The sequence below is a fragment of the Galleria mellonella genome, unplaced genomic scaffold (assembly GCF_026898425.1).
Source record: "Galleria mellonella isolate WM207_F2 unplaced genomic scaffold, CSIRO_AGI_GalMel_v1 utg28, whole genome shotgun sequence".
Lineage (NCBI taxonomy): Eukaryota > Metazoa > Arthropoda > Insecta > Lepidoptera > Pyralidae > Galleria > Galleria mellonella.
In genome coordinates, this window is record NW_026442064.1 from 4,133,034 (window position 1) to 4,155,538 (window position 22,505).

The 22,505-nt window shown below is 31.5% G+C and overlaps 1 protein-coding gene across 1 annotated transcript in view; it reads left to right on the plus strand.

Moving 5' to 3' along the window:
* LOC113517950 (transient receptor potential cation channel subfamily A member 1) overlaps positions 1–22,505 on the plus strand; it is a 50,063-nt gene that overhangs the window by 21,908 nt on the left and 5,650 nt on the right. The window contains exons 2-13 of the mRNA XM_052895448.1: positions 739–895; positions 1,103–1,193; positions 2,498–2,567; positions 8,884–9,009; positions 10,151–10,447; positions 12,517–12,756; positions 14,312–14,419; positions 19,103–19,281; positions 20,052–20,331; positions 21,144–21,313; positions 21,602–21,746; positions 22,007–22,114. Coding sequence (XP_052751408.1) covers positions 739–895; positions 1,103–1,193; positions 2,498–2,567; positions 8,884–9,009; positions 10,151–10,447; positions 12,517–12,756; positions 14,312–14,419; positions 19,103–19,281; positions 20,052–20,331; positions 21,144–21,313; positions 21,602–21,746; positions 22,007–22,114 — 1,971 coding nt within the window. The remainder of the gene's footprint in view (positions 1–738; positions 896–1,102; positions 1,194–2,497; positions 2,568–8,883; positions 9,010–10,150; positions 10,448–12,516; positions 12,757–14,311; positions 14,420–19,102; positions 19,282–20,051; positions 20,332–21,143; positions 21,314–21,601; positions 21,747–22,006; positions 22,115–22,505) is intronic.

Sequence of the window (22,505 nt, forward strand, 5' to 3'; positions counted from 1 at the left end):
ATATGAAAAAGTTGACCCACTTTTCTCGAAGCATTTGTGTGGAGATACTCTATGTATATAATCTAAAGATATTATGTACCTGTGTACTAAATCTTTAAGTCTGTTTAGTATTTTTTTCACATCCATGCATCCATCTATGTTTACAAACTTTTCCATTTATAACATTAATAGAGTACTTAGAGTATTCTGTCAATATATAATATTAGCCGTGTGGTCCCGGCATAGAAAGAGCTACTCTGTACTCTCTACCTTTACTCTAAGTGTAAGAGATGACTAAAGGAACTGAATAGTCGAAGGATGGGCAGCAGCGTCTTTCTTAAACATCACTAAAAGCCTAACTACGGTTGTCAAACTACCTGCTAAGCATGGCAACTATTGACAAAACCCCCGTTTATTACACCTGTCTTCCATTAGGGTGGACAGAAAAAATGGAACACCAAACCAACCAACCAAACCAATTTCGATTTCAACAAGCCTTTTCCTTTATCGTCCACTGGTGAACATAGGCCTCTTTCATAAGAGGGTTTTGCTAGTAGTTGCCACGATTGGCAAGCGGGTTGCAACTGCAGTTAAGCTTTCGTGGTGTTTTAAGAGGGACGCTGCTGCCTATTTCTCAATCATTAAGTTCCCTTAGTCGTCTCTTACGACACCCGCGGGAAAGGAAACGGTAGTCCATTGTTTGCCATATTCCAAATATATAATGACAAAATGTATTTAAAAGCTTTAATGTTTCTACAGGCAGCTGAAAGTGGCAATGTAGAGGATTTTATGCGGTTGTACTTGAGCGAGCCTTCCCGCCTCGCTGTGAGGGACGCTCGGGGCCGCACCGCCGCCCACCAAGCAGCTGCAAGGAATAACACCAATATATTGCATTTTATCAACAACTACGGCGGAGGTGAGCATATCTTCATGTCAATAATATTATTTATATTTATAGTTAGTGACGATGATATTGGTGGTCTAGCGGTTTAACATACCACTTCAACACTGCAGGTTCGATCCCTGCACATTACAAATATTTCTATGTACAATATGTTACATATTAACAAAAAAAAAAAGTAAAAATTCCAATAAAAAATAACCTATACTGTTTTTTTTTTAGATTTGAACGTCAAGGACAATAACGGCAATACACCTCTCCACGTGGCAGTGGAGAACGAAGCTCTTGACTCTATAGAGTTTTTATTGCAGCAGTAAGTACTATAATAATATATTACAGCTCGGCTTTATTAGCGTATGATAATGTACTTACAATGTAAATATATCTTTTTCAAAGGGGCTGATATCATAAAAAACTAAACTACGTAAAATATGTGTTGAAATATTTTTACATTAAATTTTAACAAAAATTAAGTAAATCTTATAAATAAGCCACTGTAGTCACTTAAGTAATTTTAGTATTAATATCTGTTTGTTACGTCTATAAAATGATTGTACATATTTTAACAATATTTGTTAATCTAGTAAAATATTAGCCAAATTTAGAATCGACTCAACGAACTACTAAATACAGCTTGAACCCCCCATTATATGAAGTCGCATATAACATAGAAGTTTTTTTAATTGGTTATTATCATGCAAGGAAGCTCCTAGACCATGATCTCTAAATAAATAAATTACGATATTAATTAAGTTAGTAATAGTTTAGTTTTAGTCTAGTAAATGAACGAATTTGAGAGAATAAATAGTATGATGCAATTGTTTATATCACAACTGCCATTTATTGAAACGTTCATAGTCTGTGATAACCACTTACCATCAGGTAGGCCGTACACTTGTTCGCCGCTACAAAAAAGATTATATTAGATTAGATTTTAGATTAGTCTCACCAGAAGGACTTTGTACAAAAGTCGATTGCTTGGGTACCTCTGTCCCATTCGTGTTTCTACCGTGAAGCAGTTGTGTTTGCATGGCTGTGTTTCGGTTTGAAGGATGGGATATGGCGTGAATTTACAGGGTACAGAGGAACAACACCTGAGTCCTCAGGAATGGCAACGAATGTGGGGTATCATGGGTGAAACAGTATACTCTGTTGTGTCCATGGTACTGCTCATGTCTATAGGCGACGGTTACCACTTTCCATCAGGTGGGCCGTTAGCTTGTTTGCCATTCTAAGTTGAATAAAAAAAATTACACAATGTATCCCAACGGGTAAATTATAATTTGTTTCCCAAAATTTTTCATCTAATAATCAAGCCATTTATGTAAAAACATAAATAATTCAACTTTAGGTACCTATTTGTGAATAACTTCAACAAATTACCTAAACGCTCTTGAAAGGGAAAGTTAGCCAATCAGTAATTTAGGTGTTTTTGAATAATTTCAGTTTCTATTTCTCAACACCAATTAATAATGAAATGTTACGGAATATTCACTTGAATCGCGACGTCACTTTTTGTATACAAAGTGTAAGAAAATGCGCCTCTAAGTGGCAATTTCGTTTGTCTTTGTCCTCTTTTCCGGGGGTCAGAATATAATCAAGTGCCTTCTGTTGCAGGCACGTTGATACAAGTGTACTGAATGAGAAAACCCAGGCGCCTATACATTTGGCGACGGAGTTAAATAAGGTAAGTTTTTATGTAATTCTAAATAATATAACACGTATTTTACATGCAGTATGTCTTAACAATATTCTTGTATTATTTAATTTCTTTTCTTTTCTTATTATTCTAATATGATTTCTTACAACTTTAGAAGGTGTAAGAGAAGTAATATATAATTTATAGGCATAGTAGTTATATATTATCACAGTAAGATGGTTAAAGGGAAAACGGTTCATTAACATAAGTAACATTTTTTTTAACAGACAGTAATAGAAAGATATCCCTATATACGTTAGTGGAGCACCAGTGCGAGATGTTAGGTGAGGTTGAAAAGTCGAGTCAGTTAGCCTATTGTGATGAATTTACTTGGTACTGAACACTATCGTTTCTAGGAGGAATTGCGAGAAGATCGATCTGACAGGGTGTATTGCTAGCAATGTGGCTATTAATCCCCATTATTGACAATTCCTTTTTCCCCTACTAATTTATTACAATCTTGTAATATAAGTATCTTACTGGACTAATTTAATACAATAGTTATAAATCAAGGAAAAGAGATTATTATTAATGCGGACTTCTAATTCCATTGTTAATATATACCCTATTAGATTGACCTCCTCGCACTCCTCCTTGGAAACCATCGTGCTGACCTCCAAATGTATTTATCATATATATAGCGGGCGAACTGATCTGCCTTTTCATTCACACCTATCATACCTCACTGGTGCCTTGCCAGCGTATACCGTTAGTGCAGGCGAGGTAACCAATCCATCATCATCTGTATTATAAATCAGTTATAAATCAACCAAAGGATAAAATAAGACAACGTAACTAGGTATTATTATATTTTTTGATATAGATGTATATCATGAATTGCTAGCCTAATGGATAAGCGTTGAAGTACATGACCAAGTATTAAGATGAATACATTATAGATATTTTTATTCAAGACTGGCTAGTAATCGAGGCTAAGGCGTTGTATGAATATTTATGCTCACAACTTGAACTACAACCGAATGAATTTCTAAAGTTAAAAAACTGTTGAAAGTTTTTGACAGTCTATTGTTATTATATATTATATGGAGTAATAATTACTAAACCTGTTGTTACTAGGATTTATTTTTTGTCTTCTTCATTATTATTATAAGCCTCTCCCGTAGACTGCATGGGAAACGCCCCTGAGCTACCTGCATTCACACTATCCATCAAGCAATCAGCCATTTTAACCTTCTGCAAACCGACATTCTGGATATCATCGGTATATTATCGGGTGACTAGCTCTTTGGTCGTTATTCGTCTTGGTATGCGGTGTTAACGACGCTGTGTACTCTCCATAGAACTTCTCAATCTCACTAAAAATCTCAGATAAGGCGGAAATTATATCACCGGTATCGGTCTTCAATTTGTCAGTTGGCTTCGCCCAATAGCCAAATCTCTGACAAACACTTTGGAGTCTTGATCTCGCTCTATTGCCTGTTGCATGCACATAGTATTGAATTGGCGTATATCATAACATATATATTACTCTAGATTTTAATGAAATTTGCTTATTAAGCTACCTATATTTAGACGTAAACGTTGAAGATTTGGACCACAATTCACGTCGTTTTCTCATAATATATAAAATCTAGAGTATGATCAGAGATTGAATAAAGAATTGAATAAAATTGATTATAAATATTATATCATTATTCACCTTTCTGCGGCGATAGGTTAGGTATGAAATATTCTTTTATATCCTATCCAAATGTCATAAGTGATTCTTCAACTTCAATGGTTACAACGAAACGTAGTCACAAATTTTTCACGGTAGTCAATATTCTCAAGCAAAAGACCTATTTCAATAAATCATAGGTCTTTGCCATCTGAGTGCACGCGACTCGGTTTATTTTAGTAAACCTGTGTGTTTTGACTTTTGATTATAAGCATAACTTGACTCAAAAGTAGGACAGAAGATAAAAGGATGTAATTGATTTTGTAATGTTATAATTGATTCGAACTTAGGATATTAATGACTAATTATATGCTATCACTACTTTATCGACAACGATTTTAGAAGTAAGAAAATCCTATGAATCTAACCATTTCTATAAGTCGTATTAAGATAAAACATATACCAGTTTTTAAGTTAGTCAGAAATATAACTGGTTTACAGTTATATTTCTGACTAACTTAAAAACTGGCATTCAATTGGGTGAAGTAGTTTTTGCGTAATGCCAGAACAATTATACAAACAGACTGGTAGAAAGATAGACAAAAAATCTAAAAATAATTGTTTTCCCATCTTATGCCTATTAAGACCTCCAACTTGATCTTTTTTTAAATATCTTCTATGTATAGACATCGTCTAGTTACAACTTTATTATTCTGTTATATTAGTACGATGTAAATAGATATAAATTTTTAGATAAATTGGTACCTCTTTGCACTCTGGCGACCACTGTGATATAGTGGTGAGTACATCGCTTTTGAAATTTATTTTGAAATTTAAATTTATTTGTTATAAAAGTAGTACATAAATTATTTTTTATGTTTATGTAAATGAAGTCCAGAGGTCAATTTCTAGTCGAGACGATTTAGAAAACATTTTTCTGAATTGATTTAGATTTAGTGTACTGGCTTCTGCCTTCAAGTATTCATGAGTTCCTCATAGTACAGGGTACCTTAGCTTGACCGCTAGAAGATCAGTGTGATAGTGTAGCACTTATTTATTTTTTCATTTATCTTACACTTTATGAAAGAGATTTTTACCATATTTATAAATATATCTGTAAGTTCCCTACATTTCGATAAGATGACATCTCATTTTTTTGTTTAAAAATATACAATAGATATGATTTAAAATATTTACATACTCTAACACTGATTAGCTTATTAACATATATCGCATAGCATAAGACGATGGGATTAGATGCAAAAAGTTTTTTGTCTTGACATTCATACTGGTTTTGAAAATTTCAATTCAGGCAAATTATCGTAATTTATTTAATGATCGTGTTAATTCCTCTCATTATTAAAATATAAAACGTGCAGTATGAAAATCTAAAAAAAAAGTTAATAAATTTGAACTCAGTTTCTTTAAAAAAATATTGAAAAAACATAATGTCTTTTGCTAACCAACAAGAATGGAATATAATATATTCATGTTAATGCAATATCTCATAAAGTAAGCACAGCGGAGGCAAACTAAGTAAAGAGGATTACAAAATAGATAAACAAGCAAGTGAAGCGGCGACATTCTGGATTATAAAAGACAAACGATGGATCAACCAGCAGTTTAAGAGTGATATTCTTAGATTAAGTAATTTAATGATCGCAACCCTCTTAAAACATCACCAAAAGCAAACTGCGTGTAACAATCCGCCTACCAAGCATAGCAACTACTGGTAAAACCTTTTTTTTTTTGAATGTATATGGTTGATAAAACATATCACTAGATATGTTTTATCAATCATATACATTCACGTTTCATTTTTTATATTTAAAAATACAAGACTGTACACTCACTGGAAGTGAATATAATATTTCTAGTAACTCCAATAACTACTGACCTGAATATCGATACAGCCTTATGTAAGCATTTGCTTTGGCGAAAAATATCCTGTAACATCAAAGGATCGACGTTGGTCTAGTGCAACTAATTTTAAATATTAATTCATCGATAAAGGAGGATGGATCTAGACGGAGAGTTTGTAGAAAAATCGTCTGTCGCATTGCTGTTTCTGCCGCAAAATGTGCTTATATGACCGTGTTTCAATATCACAGGCAAGATATAACAGTGAAATTATATACCGTGTATATTCAGAGACATAATACCATACTCCTCAAGAATGCCAATCTAAGTGTATCATGGGCATCACAGTGCATTTTGTGATTTATTTTAAGCGTAATAACGTTTTTACAAAACCATTACAATTTCTGCATCAGAACTGAAAAAGAAACACGAGAAGATGAGATGATGAAAGCCGTCGGAATGTTACAAGCTGATTCTTGGCAACGTACTGTGACTGTCGCTCTTGGAATTACACCGAACGTCATAATCCACGTCTGAATACGCTATCGTATCTCAAGTAGTGTTTTCGCGTGGTTACGTGGACGATCTTATATCACCACTCGCAAACAGGACCGATACATACAAAATACTGCTCGACAGAATCGTACGATGCCCGCCATGATGTTGGTTAAGAGGCTTCACAATTCTTCAGGCTTACTGATAAGCAAACAAACCATCCGAAATCGTGTACGTAAAGTAAGTCTACATTCTCGAAGGCCGCTAAGATTTCCACTTATAGGATCTTGCAATCGTAGGGCCCGTTTAATATGGGGTCGCGAATTCAGGAATTGGGAGAAAGAAGACTGGCATTGTTTTTGCTTTGCTGGCGAATCTCGTATCAATATGAAGCCAGATACAAGACGTACTCGAGTTTGGAGAATCTCTGAATGTTAAGAACCTTTGAAATTTTGGCCGGAAGTTAAATCATATGGAGAGGGCACAATAAAGGTTTGAGCAGGTGTTTGAATCGATGGAAGAACCAATCTGATTTGGATCAGGGGCAACTTCATTGCTGAGATTTATGCAGAGAGTGTTGCTTTAGATGTTATTATGAATGCTAATGTCTATAATCAAGACTTGTAGTTTTTGTTGATTATTTTGATATTAAAGATAATTTGAAGCGAAATTTCTATATTGGCTTGAAAATTTCTATAATGGTTATATTTATTTTTTATCGATATAATAATAATAATTTATAATTACTTTTGTCTTCATTCTCTTGTATTGTATAAATTTGTAAAAAGTACATACTGGCAAGAAACAATACGATTGTGTAAATTATACTTAATTTATTCAAGAAAATGTTACTCACTAAATAAAATTGGAGAAAAAATACTAGGTGGTGTTAGAATCGAGATTTGCATTCTTTGTTGATTAAACTGTAATTGAAAAATTTGAAGTAAGATTTCTAGATTAAGAAGTGAATTTTTATTTTCTTATTTGTTATTTCACAACCGTGTACGGTTGTGAAAGAATTATGACCCACACAATCGCAATGCTTCTTGCTAGTATATGTTTTTATTACAAGGTATACAATTAATTTTAGATAATAATTTTAGTACGTATTGTGGTAGCAGTATTGTGGTAACATTATTACATAGCATTTATCTTTAATTATTATTAAGAAACACAACTAAATAAAAAAATATTATTATTAAATTTCATTACAGACACAGTAAACGAAACCTACCTACTATTAGTAATTAAATTAATATGCTATAATTCTGATAAATTGATTGATTTTGTTTTTACACGTCTACGACGACAGAGACGTTTTCCTTCTTAGTAATAATAATAAGCAATTAATAACAGTATTACTAATGAGTCTTAGTAACATTTGCTCAGCAGGAAATCGTAGGTGTTATAACCTCTACATAAATATCGGCAATCAATGGTTAAGTACGCAAACTACGAAATAGGTGACTTTGCTTTATAATAAATAAAAAGTATATTATAGCTTTTTTTTTTATACAACTTAGAATGGCAAACAAGCTGACGGCCCACCTAATGGATAGTGGTAACCATAGCCTATAGACATGAGCAGTACCATGGACATAACAGAGTATACTGTTTCGCCCATGATACCCCCCATACGTTGCCATTCTTGAGGACTCAGGTATTATTCCTCTGTGCCCAGTAAATTCACGTATTCAGCGTACATTCAGCTATGCAGTTAATTGTAGGGGAGTGTCGGTAGGTAATTAAAAAATATTTTTTTAAATCAACCGACAATCGAACCTGGGACGCATTTACGCAAAACCTACCAGTACTGCACGTAGTTCATTAAATAAACTTAAATATAAGCTTTTTTTGTGAATCTACCACCTAATTCAGAATTCAATTTAAGAACAAGCAAAAACTCCGCTGTTGCTTTTTTCAAACAAATTCTAAGTTTATAAAAAAAAAGTGAATAGACAAAATTAATATCATAAATTTCATATATCAGCAGTCTTCTTGAACAGACAAGAAGCATCCATTCACGAGTGGGACGGATGAGCTGTCGCTGTGTTTAAGAATATTAACTTATGTAGTACAATGTATATAAGTAGGGGAACTAAGGAGGTTGGTTTCGTATTACTAGAAATATTCTTTGGAAATTATATTTAATTCTTGGGAGCTCTTAATGGAATTCATTCATGAGGAATTCAGAATGGGTTAGTGAGTCAACTGACATGACTTCATTCATCCACATCCACACCTATCACCCTCTAGTATCCCATCAGCCTTTACCAATAACGTAGTCAGAGTTACCATTCTGTTTGTCCAATAAATATTTTTTTTCTTCAGATATCAGTGTTACAAGTATTCGCGAAATACAAGTCCCAGTTCGACGTTGATCTCGGCGGGGAACACGGCAGGACAGCTCTGCACTTTGCCGCGATCCACGATCACGACTTGTGCGCCCGTATTCTGGTAACTGTCTTTATTCTTTTTTATATTTTATCTATAAATTCATCAATGGTATACTTAAAACGAAATTGCAACATAAAGAAATACCATAGGCATAGTTTTCGTTGCTGTATGCTCCCGTTATAGAATAGGCCACTCCTTCCTTACCCGTGGGTGTCGTAAGAGGCGTTAGAGGGAACTTATTAGTCGAGAGATAGAGAGCAATGCCCATCTTAAAACATCACCAAACGCTAACCGCAGTTGCCAACCCGTCTGCCAAGCGTGACAATTATTGGCAAAATCCGCCTTTATGCGGGACCTGTTAACTGTCCTTTGCTGAACGTAGGCATTCAGCAATGAGCAGTTAACGACAGATGAGCATATCGCAATAAAGGGGCCTGTTTCATAGGTTATAAAATTTCCTTTTAACTTTATTTCTTCATAAAATAGAATACCTATAACCTTTGTTTACAAATCCTTGTTTACTTTATTTGCCAGCCATCGCAATAAACAGAGACTTAAATGTAAACCAATTCGAGGAAATAATTAAAAAATATGAAAAGCAATTTTTTATCCTATTTTATTATTTTTTAATATTTTTAACATTTTATCGCTGGTTGGTGAAATGATGCTAATTATCAATTCCACAAATAATCGAAAAAACAAAGTAAATTGAACGCAAAAAAAAAATTATGAAAAATAGTAGGCATTTTAACTTGTAGCAGCCCGGCATAGATGGTGCGAGTTCAAATTCCGCATGCTTCGAATATTTTCGATCACACGATATTTGGATTTTTTAATAATATCAATTAATTCTCCTTTCCACTCTGGGTTTGCTGGAAGAGAACTCTTCCAGTGTTAACTTCGCTTGTTGTATACCTTTGTTCAAAATAATTTATATTTATGTAAGCATAATTGCTTAAATAAGGTACGAGTATAATGGTAAGATATAAATAAATAATATTTCTATAATATCAAAATCTTTACAATTTTACCATTATTGTGCTTTAGTCATTCGATGTATCGAAAATTGCGAAAAATTTGTTAAAAAAAAAATACATTTTTTATAGTATGTGCTTTACTTTACCGACCTAGACATACCAGTAACCTGTGAAGTTATATTTTAGGTAGTAATTGTAAATTAATCTAGATTCTATACAAATAGATTACGGATTTGGGTGCTGTATGGAAACGGCCCTGTAACAACGGATACTATCCAATACACGAGGCGGCTAAGAACGCATCATCCAGGACCATGGAGGTGTTCCTGCAGTGGGGAGAGGCAAGGGGGTGTACCAGAGAGCAAATGATCTCTCTCTACGATAACGAAGGAAATGTGCCGCTCCATTCAGCAGTTCATGGTGGAGACATCAAGGCAGTTGAGCTTTGCCTTAGATCAGGCGCAAAGATATCCACCCAGCAACATGATTTATCGACACCCGTTCATTTGGCTTGCGCTCAGGTAATATAATCATTATTTATAAAATTTTGTTTGATTTACAATGTTTGTTTATTGTTTAGTTTGCTTGTTATTCTGTTTGTTTAGATCTAATCTTTCAAGCTGAAATAGAAACAATTCGTCCTAATCGATTTTACTTGAATTTTACATACATTGTAGTTCTGGAGACATTTTTTTTATTTTTATTTTATTTTTATACAACTTAGAATGGCAAACAAGCTTACAGTCCACCTGATGGAAAGTGGTAACCGTCGCCTATAGACATAAGCAGTACCATGGACATAATAGAGTATACTGTTTCGCCCATGATACCCCCCATGCGTTGCCATTCCTGAGGACTCAGGTGTTATTCCTCTGTACCCAGTAAATTCACGCCACAATACAAATATGTACTCGACATTATAATATGTTCAAAATGGCCGTCACCACAAAATGGCGGATGGTGTATATTATTTCTATCTAATTAATTATAGGTATCAAATGAAAAGGTTTGAACAGTAGGTAACGATAAAATAAATGACATAATTTTAAAATAGCTGCAGCTTTTTTTTTTAATATTTTTAAAGAGTCTTATTTCATTATTATTTTTTTTAGATTTCTTTTAATGTATTGCTGTCATTAGTTTAGGCATAAATATTATAATATAAAAGGCATATATAAACTTTTACGTTACATTATTTATAGCTATAAAGAATATTAAAATATGTACATGATATAAAGACTGTATAAAAAAAAAAACTTTATAATTGATTTTCGTAACTTCTCGTTGATATCAACTTGTTATTTCGTTACCAAGGTTGATAATATTAATATTAGTTACTAACGTCATATTTTTCCCTTATACAAAATTTTATTTAAACCGCCTAGATTAACAAGTGTCTGTTGTAACTTTGTTATGTTTTAAACGATCGTAATGTCTGTAAATCTTTAAACAGTCTACTGCTCATCATTACTTTGAATAATTTATTTAAAGGAAAAGAAAAATATCATTAATTTTATATTCGTTATAGAAAAATATAAAAAGGTTACAAAGTCACCTTGAAGTCTGTTCTTATTTTTAATTGCGAGTTTAACTTTTAATTGAGTTTTGTTTGTAAAAAAATAATGTTACAAAATTGTTAAACTTTAGATATTATTTTGAAAGGAAAAAATATTAAATATTATCATCAACCATACCTCGTTTAAATTTTTTTATTGAATCCTTTTTTCAAAAAATAATGTTTACAAGAAACTTTATATAGAAAATATATAACGTAAGTCTGTTATATGTTTTCTATGTATAGTCTATGATTAGCTATATGCTAATAAGAACAAAAAGTTTTACTGATAAAATTGTAACTAATATATAAATATATTAGTTACATTAGTTATTATATAAGTGATGAAAAAAATATTTGAAGGTTCTTAATAACAGTAATGAAAGACAAAATAATATTTTTTAGGATTTTTGTGTGTCTATATGTTTGTTCCAGTAATACGCAAAAACTACTACACCAAATTAGATACGGTTTTTTCAAAAAATAATGTTTACAAGAAACTTTATATAGAAAATATATAACGTAAGTCTGTTATATGTTTTCTATGTATAGTCTATGATTACTAGTATATAGCTAATAAGAACAAAAAGTTTTCTGATAAAATTGTAACTAATATATAAATATATTAGTTACATTAGTTATTATATAATTGATGAAAAAAATATTTGAAGGTTCCTAATAACCTATTCCTAAGTTCCTAATACGCAAAAACTACTACACCAAATTAGATACGGTTTTCATAGTTTCATTCCTGTAGGTTAAACTTAAAATATCATGTATGTTTTATTTTGATACATCATCTAAAAATGATTACCGACTTCCAGAATCGACACTTACGAAGTTGTGGACAAAAGCTATTTATAGATTGACATATTTTTCAGAATTTATATTGATATTTGATATTCAATATTAATGTAATTTATTATATATTGGATTATTGACATGACACAAATATATTCTTATTGTTTTATTTAATATTCGTGCTCTTTTGCTGAACACGAGATTTAGTAATTTTGAACTCTCATTTCTTTCCAGGGTGCACTAGAGATTGTAAAATTAATGTTTACAATGCAACCCAAAGAGAAATTGGCTTGCTTGACATCTTGCGATGTACAGAAGATGACGCCGATACACTGTGCTGCCATGTTTGACCATCCGGATATTGTAAACTACCTAATATCCGAAGGTTCCGATATAAATCCCTTGGATAAGGAGAGAAGGTCGCCATTACTCCTTGCGGCATCCAGAGCGGGCTGGAGAACTGTTCATATACTGGTGAGTTAGTAAATTATTTATAAATGTCTTTTAATCCCGACAGGTATTGATGTTTCACCAGTGAGAGGCTATGTACAAAAGTTTTTTTTTCATGGGTGATAATGAAATTGTAATACCATTTGTACTAACGGTATATGCTGATGAAGTACCAGTGAGGGATGATAAGTGAGGATAAAAAAGCAGTTCAATTAAACCATTGCGATCACTTGGAATTAAGCACGGTGGTTTCTAGGGGGGAACCCGAGAAGATCGGCCTGATAGGGTATATTGATAGCAAAAGGACTGACAAAAAAAATGTCTGCATGGGTGTTTCTGTATCACAAAGCAGTATTATTTTAATATGGCAGTGAATCAAAACCACTACATAAGTGATACTACGGGAATTACAATATATTCTGTGGTCTCCGTCGTGTTGTGTGTTGTACACTTTTATAAACGACAATTACCGTTGCTAAAGTGTTATTTACAATAGTAATATTATACTCCCAAGAGAGTACACATTAATTAAAATAAGAACTTTACTAATACTCCTCCCTTTAACTCTTGTATATTGTAACCCTATTAAAAGTTGTTGGTAATAAGCAAGTAAACAAACAGGTCGAACAAATAATTAATAAAATTTTGTATTATTGGCAATTAAAAAGTGTTATTTTTGAAGTTCTCTAAATAGTTTGTCTTCTCAATTAGGTACAACGACAAATAAGAAACAGGAATAATATTTCAGATTTATATTTAAATAAGATTCATATTCATATTTTTTCACATAATATATCATATACTATATAAAGGGTCCTTTGTATGAGACCCATTGTATTACTTGAATTTGACCCTTATTAGCGTATCTTTTGAGAAAAATAGGATTCTATTTTGAAATGTGTAACAAAAAAAATTGCATTCAATTTCACATGGGAAGAATGTACACAATAGAACATTCTATACATACTTAAATATGTATTTTCAAAAATAAAATAACATCGAACATTCAGCAACATTCAAGGAGTTATTAAGGAAATCCATTTATTTTTTCGGAAATTGAAAACTTCAGACATTGCTTTTTTATATATGATACAGAAAATGTATAATAAGTAAAAAAAAAAGTTATTGTAAAATTGTTTACATATATATCTTTTGCATTCTATTATGCAATATTAAAATTAACATTTGTATTACGGCTCAATGATATTATTATAAATAATTATAAATTATAAGTAAACATGACGTCGTTCTTAAAGCACTATAACGTATTTTTATTTGTCTTAAAGAATTTTTTTTTATCGATCGTACGGTTGTATCAATATAATACGGATTTAACTCAAAATAGAAGGCTTTAACTGAATTACTCATTTAAAGAAATGTAGATTTCACAACTTAAGACAAATCAGAACTTAAGGAAAATCTTAATCCTTAGGCAATACTCGTATGCTCTCAAAGAATAACAATTTCTTTATGGATTTTATTTATTTATCATTACTATCCAGTATCCCTGATAAGACTTAGTACAAATTTTATTACTTTATTTCTATTTTTCTTTCTAATTTTATTTATAATTCAACAGATTAAACTGGGAGCTGATATACAACTTAAGGACATCAATTCGAGAAACGTTCTTCATTTGGTCGTAATGAATGGTGGGCGACTGGAGGAATTCGCGGCTAATTGTAAAGTAAGTAAATCTTTACTTATAATATATATCTTTTATATCTTTTATCATTATGTTACAAGGCAACTGAAAAACTGTGGTCTGGAAAATAATAACATATACGTACTATACATCTTTCACATAATTATTCACGAACATACTCGTACTCGCATTCATTTATACTTCTGCATAATTCCATAATTTAATAAGCAACTTGTTATTTCTCTTATATATATTTACATATATTTAGTAATATCTTATAATTGCTTGTGCATTATAATTGTTTGATTTCACTAATGTTAAAAGTTTTAGAATTACCTGATTAGTAAATGATCATTATGCCAATTTTATATTTATTTTTATTAGGCAATAGTTTATTATATCTGCTATTACTAATGTTTGCCCACAATTTCATCGGCATTATAGTTCGGGTTATAGTAACCTTCTCCATCGTATATAGCAAATTTCATGCCCATTGGTTCAGCAGTTAATACGCTAAGAGTTGACTAACAGACAAAAACAAACAAACTTTTATATTTTTAATATTAGTAAGTAAAAATAATACTAACTGTGTTAATATTAGTGTCTATAATTTCTACGATTGTGTTATTTCAATTTATTTCTCAGTTTATTAACAAATCTCACTTGGTTCAAGCAATGCATGGGTAAGACGTGGCGGTAAATTTACAGGGAACAGTGGCATAACACCTAAGTTCTCAGCAATAGCAATCCGTGCATGGGGGGTATCAAGGACGTAACTTTATACTCTGTTATATCCATGTTACTGCTCATGTATATAGGCGACGGTTACCATTTTCAACCGGGAGGGCCCTCAACTTGTTTACCATTCTGGCTTGCATAAAAAAAAAAGCTAAAATTGTACCTTTTTAAATAAGTTCCGTAAAAAGGAGGTTATTTATTCGATTACGAATATACTATTACGCGTTGTCTTCAAGAATTCCGATTCAATCTTAATAATTTTATTTGCGATTGATACAATTTATTGCCGTTTTGGTCGCTACCATATTGATTCTGCATGCTCGATATCATTGTTTTTCCGGAGCAAAATTCTTATATAATTCCATTATATTTATTTAATGTTTTATTCATGACTCTTGGAATATTCACAAATACATAACGAAAAAAGTTAAATATAGACTTACATATACAGCTCATGAGAGGATTTAAAAAAAATGGGAGGATAAGTCCCTTTAAATCCTGGATCGAAATTTATTTGTCTATTACTGACCACAGCCTTCTCTACAGACTGCCATAAGAAATGGAAGCGTTCCTTTTGACAGTTTACAATTTGCGAGCAGTTGCCACGCTTGGCAGTATGGCTTATGGTGAGGTTTTAAGATGGAAGTTGCTCGCTCGCCTCTTACCACACCTACGTATAAAGTGGGGGGAGGGATGGCCCATTCTATGTCACTATGGGACCACATGGCAAATAGACAATTTTTGGTAGTAATTTGTTAAACGTTACTAATAAAATAGCTGGCAATAAATTCAACAACACAACTTCAAATAGCTCAATTCTCATCTTGTATATAAAAATTAATTACATCGTCTAATGATTATTCAATATTGAAAATCTAAGATAGATTAAATCTTTACTAAACCTATTAAAGTTTATAATTAGGCACAAGAAACTTAGTGTAACCTAATTAGGTTAGTCAGTTATAAGGATAAAACTATTTGACACTTGGTTACAAGAATATTATAATTTTACTCTAGGTATATCTAATTAAATGGGTACTTAAGTTGTCTGTAAGAGATTGCTTCTAGCGATAAGGCCGCCTTTTGTATATGCACATTCTGTATAAATACTCCTTGTATACATCTCTACTGTGCGCAATAAAGAGTTTATTATTATTACTTATAATACATAAAAAGAAAGAACAAGTTAAATTTTACGTTCTGTATTGATCTCATATTTATTCAAATGATCAAATAACAAACATTTACAAGAAAAAAAGAAAAATCGCTTAAAAATTGAAGACAGATAGAAAGAAAGAAAGAAAGAAAACATTTATTGACAACAACAAAAAGTTACATACATTATGAATTAAAAAAAAAACTTTACATTTATTATTGCCAACATGGTCACCACTCAGCATGTGCTGCAGCAATTTAATTGCTACAGCGCTGATATTCTGTGGTGCCCATACGTGACATTACGAACGACGACAGCAAACATACGCATATATATATATACATATACATATATATATATATATATATATATATATATATATATATATATATATATATATATATATATATATATATATATATATATATATATATATATATATATATATATATATACACCTACACATACACATATACATACCTACATATACATACATACACACACACACACACATACACATACATATACATACATACATACACTTAACTGACAAGATATACCCATATAGATATGTACAACAATAATACAATAACAATACAACAACACTACATTATACAACGAAGCAGCAATGTTATGCAATCACAAGGAGTTACATGCTTTTTGTAGATTTAAATAATAGTTTTTAGCATAATTTTTAAAAGTATAAGTTGTTAGACAGATATAAAAAATAGAAATGAAAACCTCCTTTCTTTTGAAACTCTCTTACAAAAAGTCCTTATTAATATAATTCTTTATTATTATAATAATAATTAATTTAATGTAATTCTATTTTAATGTTTGTCAAACACAAGGCATGCTGTGGTTGCCTATAAATGTAAGAACAGTTAGATTTAATCTACCAGTGTATTGTACTAAAATGTTTAGCTGTATCTTATGTTGGTAATCCTTAAATAAATAAATAAATAAAATAATTATAATTATAATATAATTATAATTAAGATAATTCTTTAAAATCTGATCTTTGGAATTAATATAACTATTCGTACCCAACCTAACAGTATAGTCATAAAAAATGTCAATTTAAAAGATCTTGTACACAAATCTATTTGAATAAATATTATTTTTATTAAGAAAAAAATACCTACTCTACATTGCAAAAATTAAATTGTTTAAAATTTGTATTTGATGTGAACGTAATTTTTGATATCTCTACTAACGCACATACTGATGAATCGTGGAACCATACGTGACAATTCACGGTCATAAATCCAAAAGTGGGGATATTTTTGGCATTGTATATCTAGAGAAAGTTACTCTGTCATACATAATTTAGATCCAGATGATAATTGTCTCATAGTTGCGAACATCTTACGGAACTGGAGTTTGCTAAATTAATTTTAAAGTAGTGCACATCTTGCTAACTGCCGGAAAACTAATATCTTAAAGCACTGATGTATTATAATTTTGATGCTTCTGTATTCGCAATTATATTATCTTTGTATGTTAGTACTATTAGTATGTAATATTAATATAATAGAGGCAATTGTATGTATGACTGTAGATTAAAAAAAAATAATCTAGATTCACGTTCGTATAAATAAAAAATAGTTACACCCAATAGTGCTCTAAATTAAAATAATCATTAGGACATCTGAAATATAATCATCCACTATTTTCGTCCGTTAGAGTACAAATATTCAATGATTAGAAATTAGTTTCATTTGCTTGAATGCACTGGATATTCAGCAGCGTTCTTTAGTCCCCAACTGTGCATCTTGGGTTTTTTGTATATCAAAATTCATCATTTTAATATTTATTACTGACTATAAAAACTTGGTAAAAGTTACCTATAAGACAGTCTTTATAACCTAGTCTAACACTAGGTCATTGAACGTGTTATTTAGCATTGTAAATAAATATATACATATGATTATCTTGAAAGAGAAATTCAAACTATTTTAAATACAATGTTGCGCTCACAAGTAATTTAACTAAATATTTTTATATGTACGTCTAGAAATTAACTGCATGGTAGCTTCCAAAGGATTCTAATTAGATTATTTGTTGGTTAGTCTTTATTGGGTTTCAGAGCAAAACATCGAAGGCATACTTTAAAATGACGTTTAATATAATGTATGGTTTAAACATATTAAACTTAAATAATAGGAAATGTGGCTTCGATTTAGCAAAGCCATTTCTGTGATAATATAAAAAAAAAATCAAATCATAATATAATAAATAGAATTTTTACTTCATATATCACTGGGTATAATTCTTGTTATTTTTGCTAATTTTATAAATTTAAAAGTAGGTCTTTTTGTTACCTTGTGACCTCTTAGCGTAATAACTTCTCAATTAATTGCTACAATAGGACGTACGCTATTTTTTATCCCAGTTAAAGAGCATATCAAATTACGCAGACAAAGTTGTGTGAAAGTGTGTGTGTGATGTATATATACATTATTACTAGTTTATAACTAGTAATAACATATATACAAATTACTAATATTTATGAATATTTTATATCCGATGACGGAGAAAATTAAGCCGTGTAGTTCCAGCATAGAATAGGCTACCGCTTCCTTTCCCGTAGGTGTTGTAAAAAGCGATTAAGAGAAGTCGAAAGATAGGCAGCAACGTCCCTCTTAAAACATCTTTAAAGTCTAACTGCGATAGCCAATCCACCTGTTAAGCATGGCAACAACTGGAAAAACCCCCTAAAGGAGAGGTTTATGTTCAGCAGTGGACAGTTAAAGGCTGATATATGATATGATAATAAGTTTATAACTGTTTCCAACACATATAACATGTTTTCATTTCATATATCACAGAATCGCTGCGACAAAAGCCTTGCACAGCTTCTTAATGAAAAAGACAGCACCGGTTGCTCGCCGCTGCACTACGCTAGCCGGGAAGGTCACATCAGATCCTTGGAAAACCTGATCAAGCTTGGAGCTTGTATTAATCTGAAAAACAATAATAACGAGAGTCCTTTGCATTTTGCTGCCAGGTATGATTCTTGTGATTTCTTAAAAAGTTAAATAATTTAATTCAAAACAGATATGATCCCAGGTAGAAAAAAACATTGTTGTTTAATTAATTCAAAATTGTAGCAGTTATTATATGACAAAATATGTATGTTTATATTATGCAATTAGTTATAAATCTATATTCATATTTTTCCTATTTTACGTTAAAAACTATAGGTGAATGTCGCTTGAAAAATAATTAGGCATAATTACGTTGTCTCAGTGTGATATTTTTCTTATAATTTCTATTCTTCCTATTCTAATCTTTTCTTTTAGAACGAATATTAAATCAAATATCAATTAATCTATACATGATAATTTACCAGAGGGAGACTTTGTACAAAAGTCTATTGCTTGGGTACCTCTGTCCCATTTGTGGTTCAATCGTGAAGCAGTTGTGTTTGCATGGCTGTGTTTCGGTTTGAAGGGTGGGATATGGCGTGAATTTACTGGGTACGGAGGAATAACATCTGAGTCCTCAGGAATGGCAACGCATGGGGGGTATCATGGGCGAAACAGTATACTCTGTTATGTCCATGGTACTGCTCATGTCTATAGGCGACAGTTACCACTTTCCATCAGGTGGGCCGTCAGCTTGTTTGCCATTCTAAATTGTATTAAAAAAACCTGAATTAATTATTTACTATATATTTTAATTATTTAATCCTTTCAGTTTTATCAATACTATAAAAATTATTATTTCAATATTATAGAAAAATAAATATTAATTTATGTCCACGTTGATTTTTAGATACGGGCGATATCATACAGCCTGCCAGCTCCTAGACTCTGACAAGGGAACATTTATTATCAATGAAAGCGATGGGGAAGGTCTTACCCCTCTCCATATCGCTTCTCGGGAAGGTCACACGAGGGTTGTTCAATTGCTCCTCAATAGGGGTGCTTTACTCCATAGAGACCATAATGGCAGAAACCCTCTCCACCTGGCCGCCATGAGCGGATACACACAAACTATCGAATTGCTACATTCCGTTCATTCCCATCTATTGGACCAAGTGGACAAAGACGGGGTTAGTGCTTATACTTTTTATTTATTTTATTAACACTTGCTTTGTTTAGATACTTTTTGTTAGAATTTCCCAATAATTTATGTAATCATACATTTTACTACCGTGAAGTAGTTATAATTGCATGGCAGTATTTCGGTTTGAAGGGTGGGATATGACAATGAATTTATAAGGTACAGAGGTATAATACTTTAGTTCTCAGCAATGGCAACGCATGGGAGGTATCATGGGCGAAACAGTATGCCTATGGTACTGTTCATATCTATAGGCGACGGTTACAACTTTCCATCAGGTGGGCCCTCGACTTGTTTACCAGTCTGGTTTACATAAAAATAAAGCTAAAATTGTGCCTTTTTAAATATGTTCCGTAAAAAGGAGGTTATTGATTCGATTAAAAATATACTATCACTCAACTTGTTTGCCATTCTAAGTAGCCTTAAAAAAAGTCAATATAAATTACAGTCATTTACGACTGGGCGTAAAATAGACACAGATTAAATTGTAGTAGTATCAAATATTTTTTTAATAAATTTTTTTTAATATAAATAAAAAATCAAATAAAAATTATATAAGGATTTATTAACGGCTTGGCTATTTAACGTCCCCATAAAATCGAATAGTTAATACAGTAAAATAATACATAATTTTCCTTAAGGATAATGAAAATGATCCACAAAATAAACATTAGCTATAATAGGATCTTTTTAAATTTTAAAGTTGGACCAACTTAATTAATTAAATAAAAATCCCCGCAAATATTTGTAAATAAGGGAAAATAAGAAATAAAGTTTCACTTATGTAATTATTTCTTTCAGAATACTCCTTTGCATCTAGCTACCATGGAGAACAAACCAAACTCCATAGCGCTGCTCCTCTCGATGGGATGTAGACTTAGCTATAACAATTTGGACATGAGCGCTATCGATTACGCCATATATTATAAATTCCCTGAAGCTGCTCTCGCTATGGTCACCCATGAGCAAAGGTATCATCTAATCTTTCATTATGTTTTATATACGTCTAATTTTAGATTTATTTACTGTATATTTTAATAAAAGTCATTAATATTATAAATATACAAGCTTTTGTTAAGTCTTATTTTTTAAAATGAAAATAACTAAACGGATTTCAATAAATTTTGCCTTAAATGAATATAATTTACATTTGTATATTTAAACCTACATAGTTGTAGTATGGTATAATTTAGAAAGTTACATTTAAAAGCTGATAATATTGATTATATAAATACTAGAGAATTATGAATAAATTTCAGAGCAAAAGAAGTAATGGCTCTTCGCTCAGATCGTCATCCCTGCGTGACTTTAGCTCTTATCGCTTACATGCCCAGAGTATTCGAAGCAGTTCAAGATAAATGCATCACCAAAGCTAACTGCAAGAAGGACTCGAAAAGCTTTTACGTGAGTCTAATATTGTATCTTTAGTTCAATGATATGAATTACATGTATTATTAACTTTATAAAAGTTCCATTTAATCCAAGCTTCTTTAAATTATTCAAATTAATCATGCATTTCATATTTGTCTCATTTCATACTAGTGTTTAATGTTTAATTACAATTTTATAATCATTATATTCTTTGTTTATGAGCTGGTATAATTATTAAATGTATACAAATTACTAACATAAAAATGGAAATTAAATAATCTTGCCAAATTTAGATCAAGTACAACTTCGACGCACTATGTCCTCAATTGAAGGACGAAGATGGGATTAAGAAAACGGACAGTGTTCCTAAATCGCAGAAAATACCTTTGCCAGCCCTAAATGTAAGTTGTATACTAAGATACTGTAATCATTAAATATTTCTCACTTGGTACAGATTAGATACTCGTTCAAATTCTACCAACGCTCGAAACTCGAGGTAGATGCGCTAAGACTGGCACTGAATGACCCAAAATTCCGACCAGAACCGTTGTGTGTAATCAACGTGAGTGGAAAGTCACTACAGCACAATAGCTTGTCTGTCAGTCCAAGAGTGCCATGGATTTAACAAATTAATGTGTTCAAGTTGCTCATATGGTTTTGGTTGATTTTTCAAAAGCTTTAATAGAATAATGTGTGTGCAATCTAATTACATAATTTCTCGATTTGGTTTCTTTGCTATCCTTTTTCTAAACAGTTAAAGGAACGTATTTAAATTTATATGGTTTAACTAAA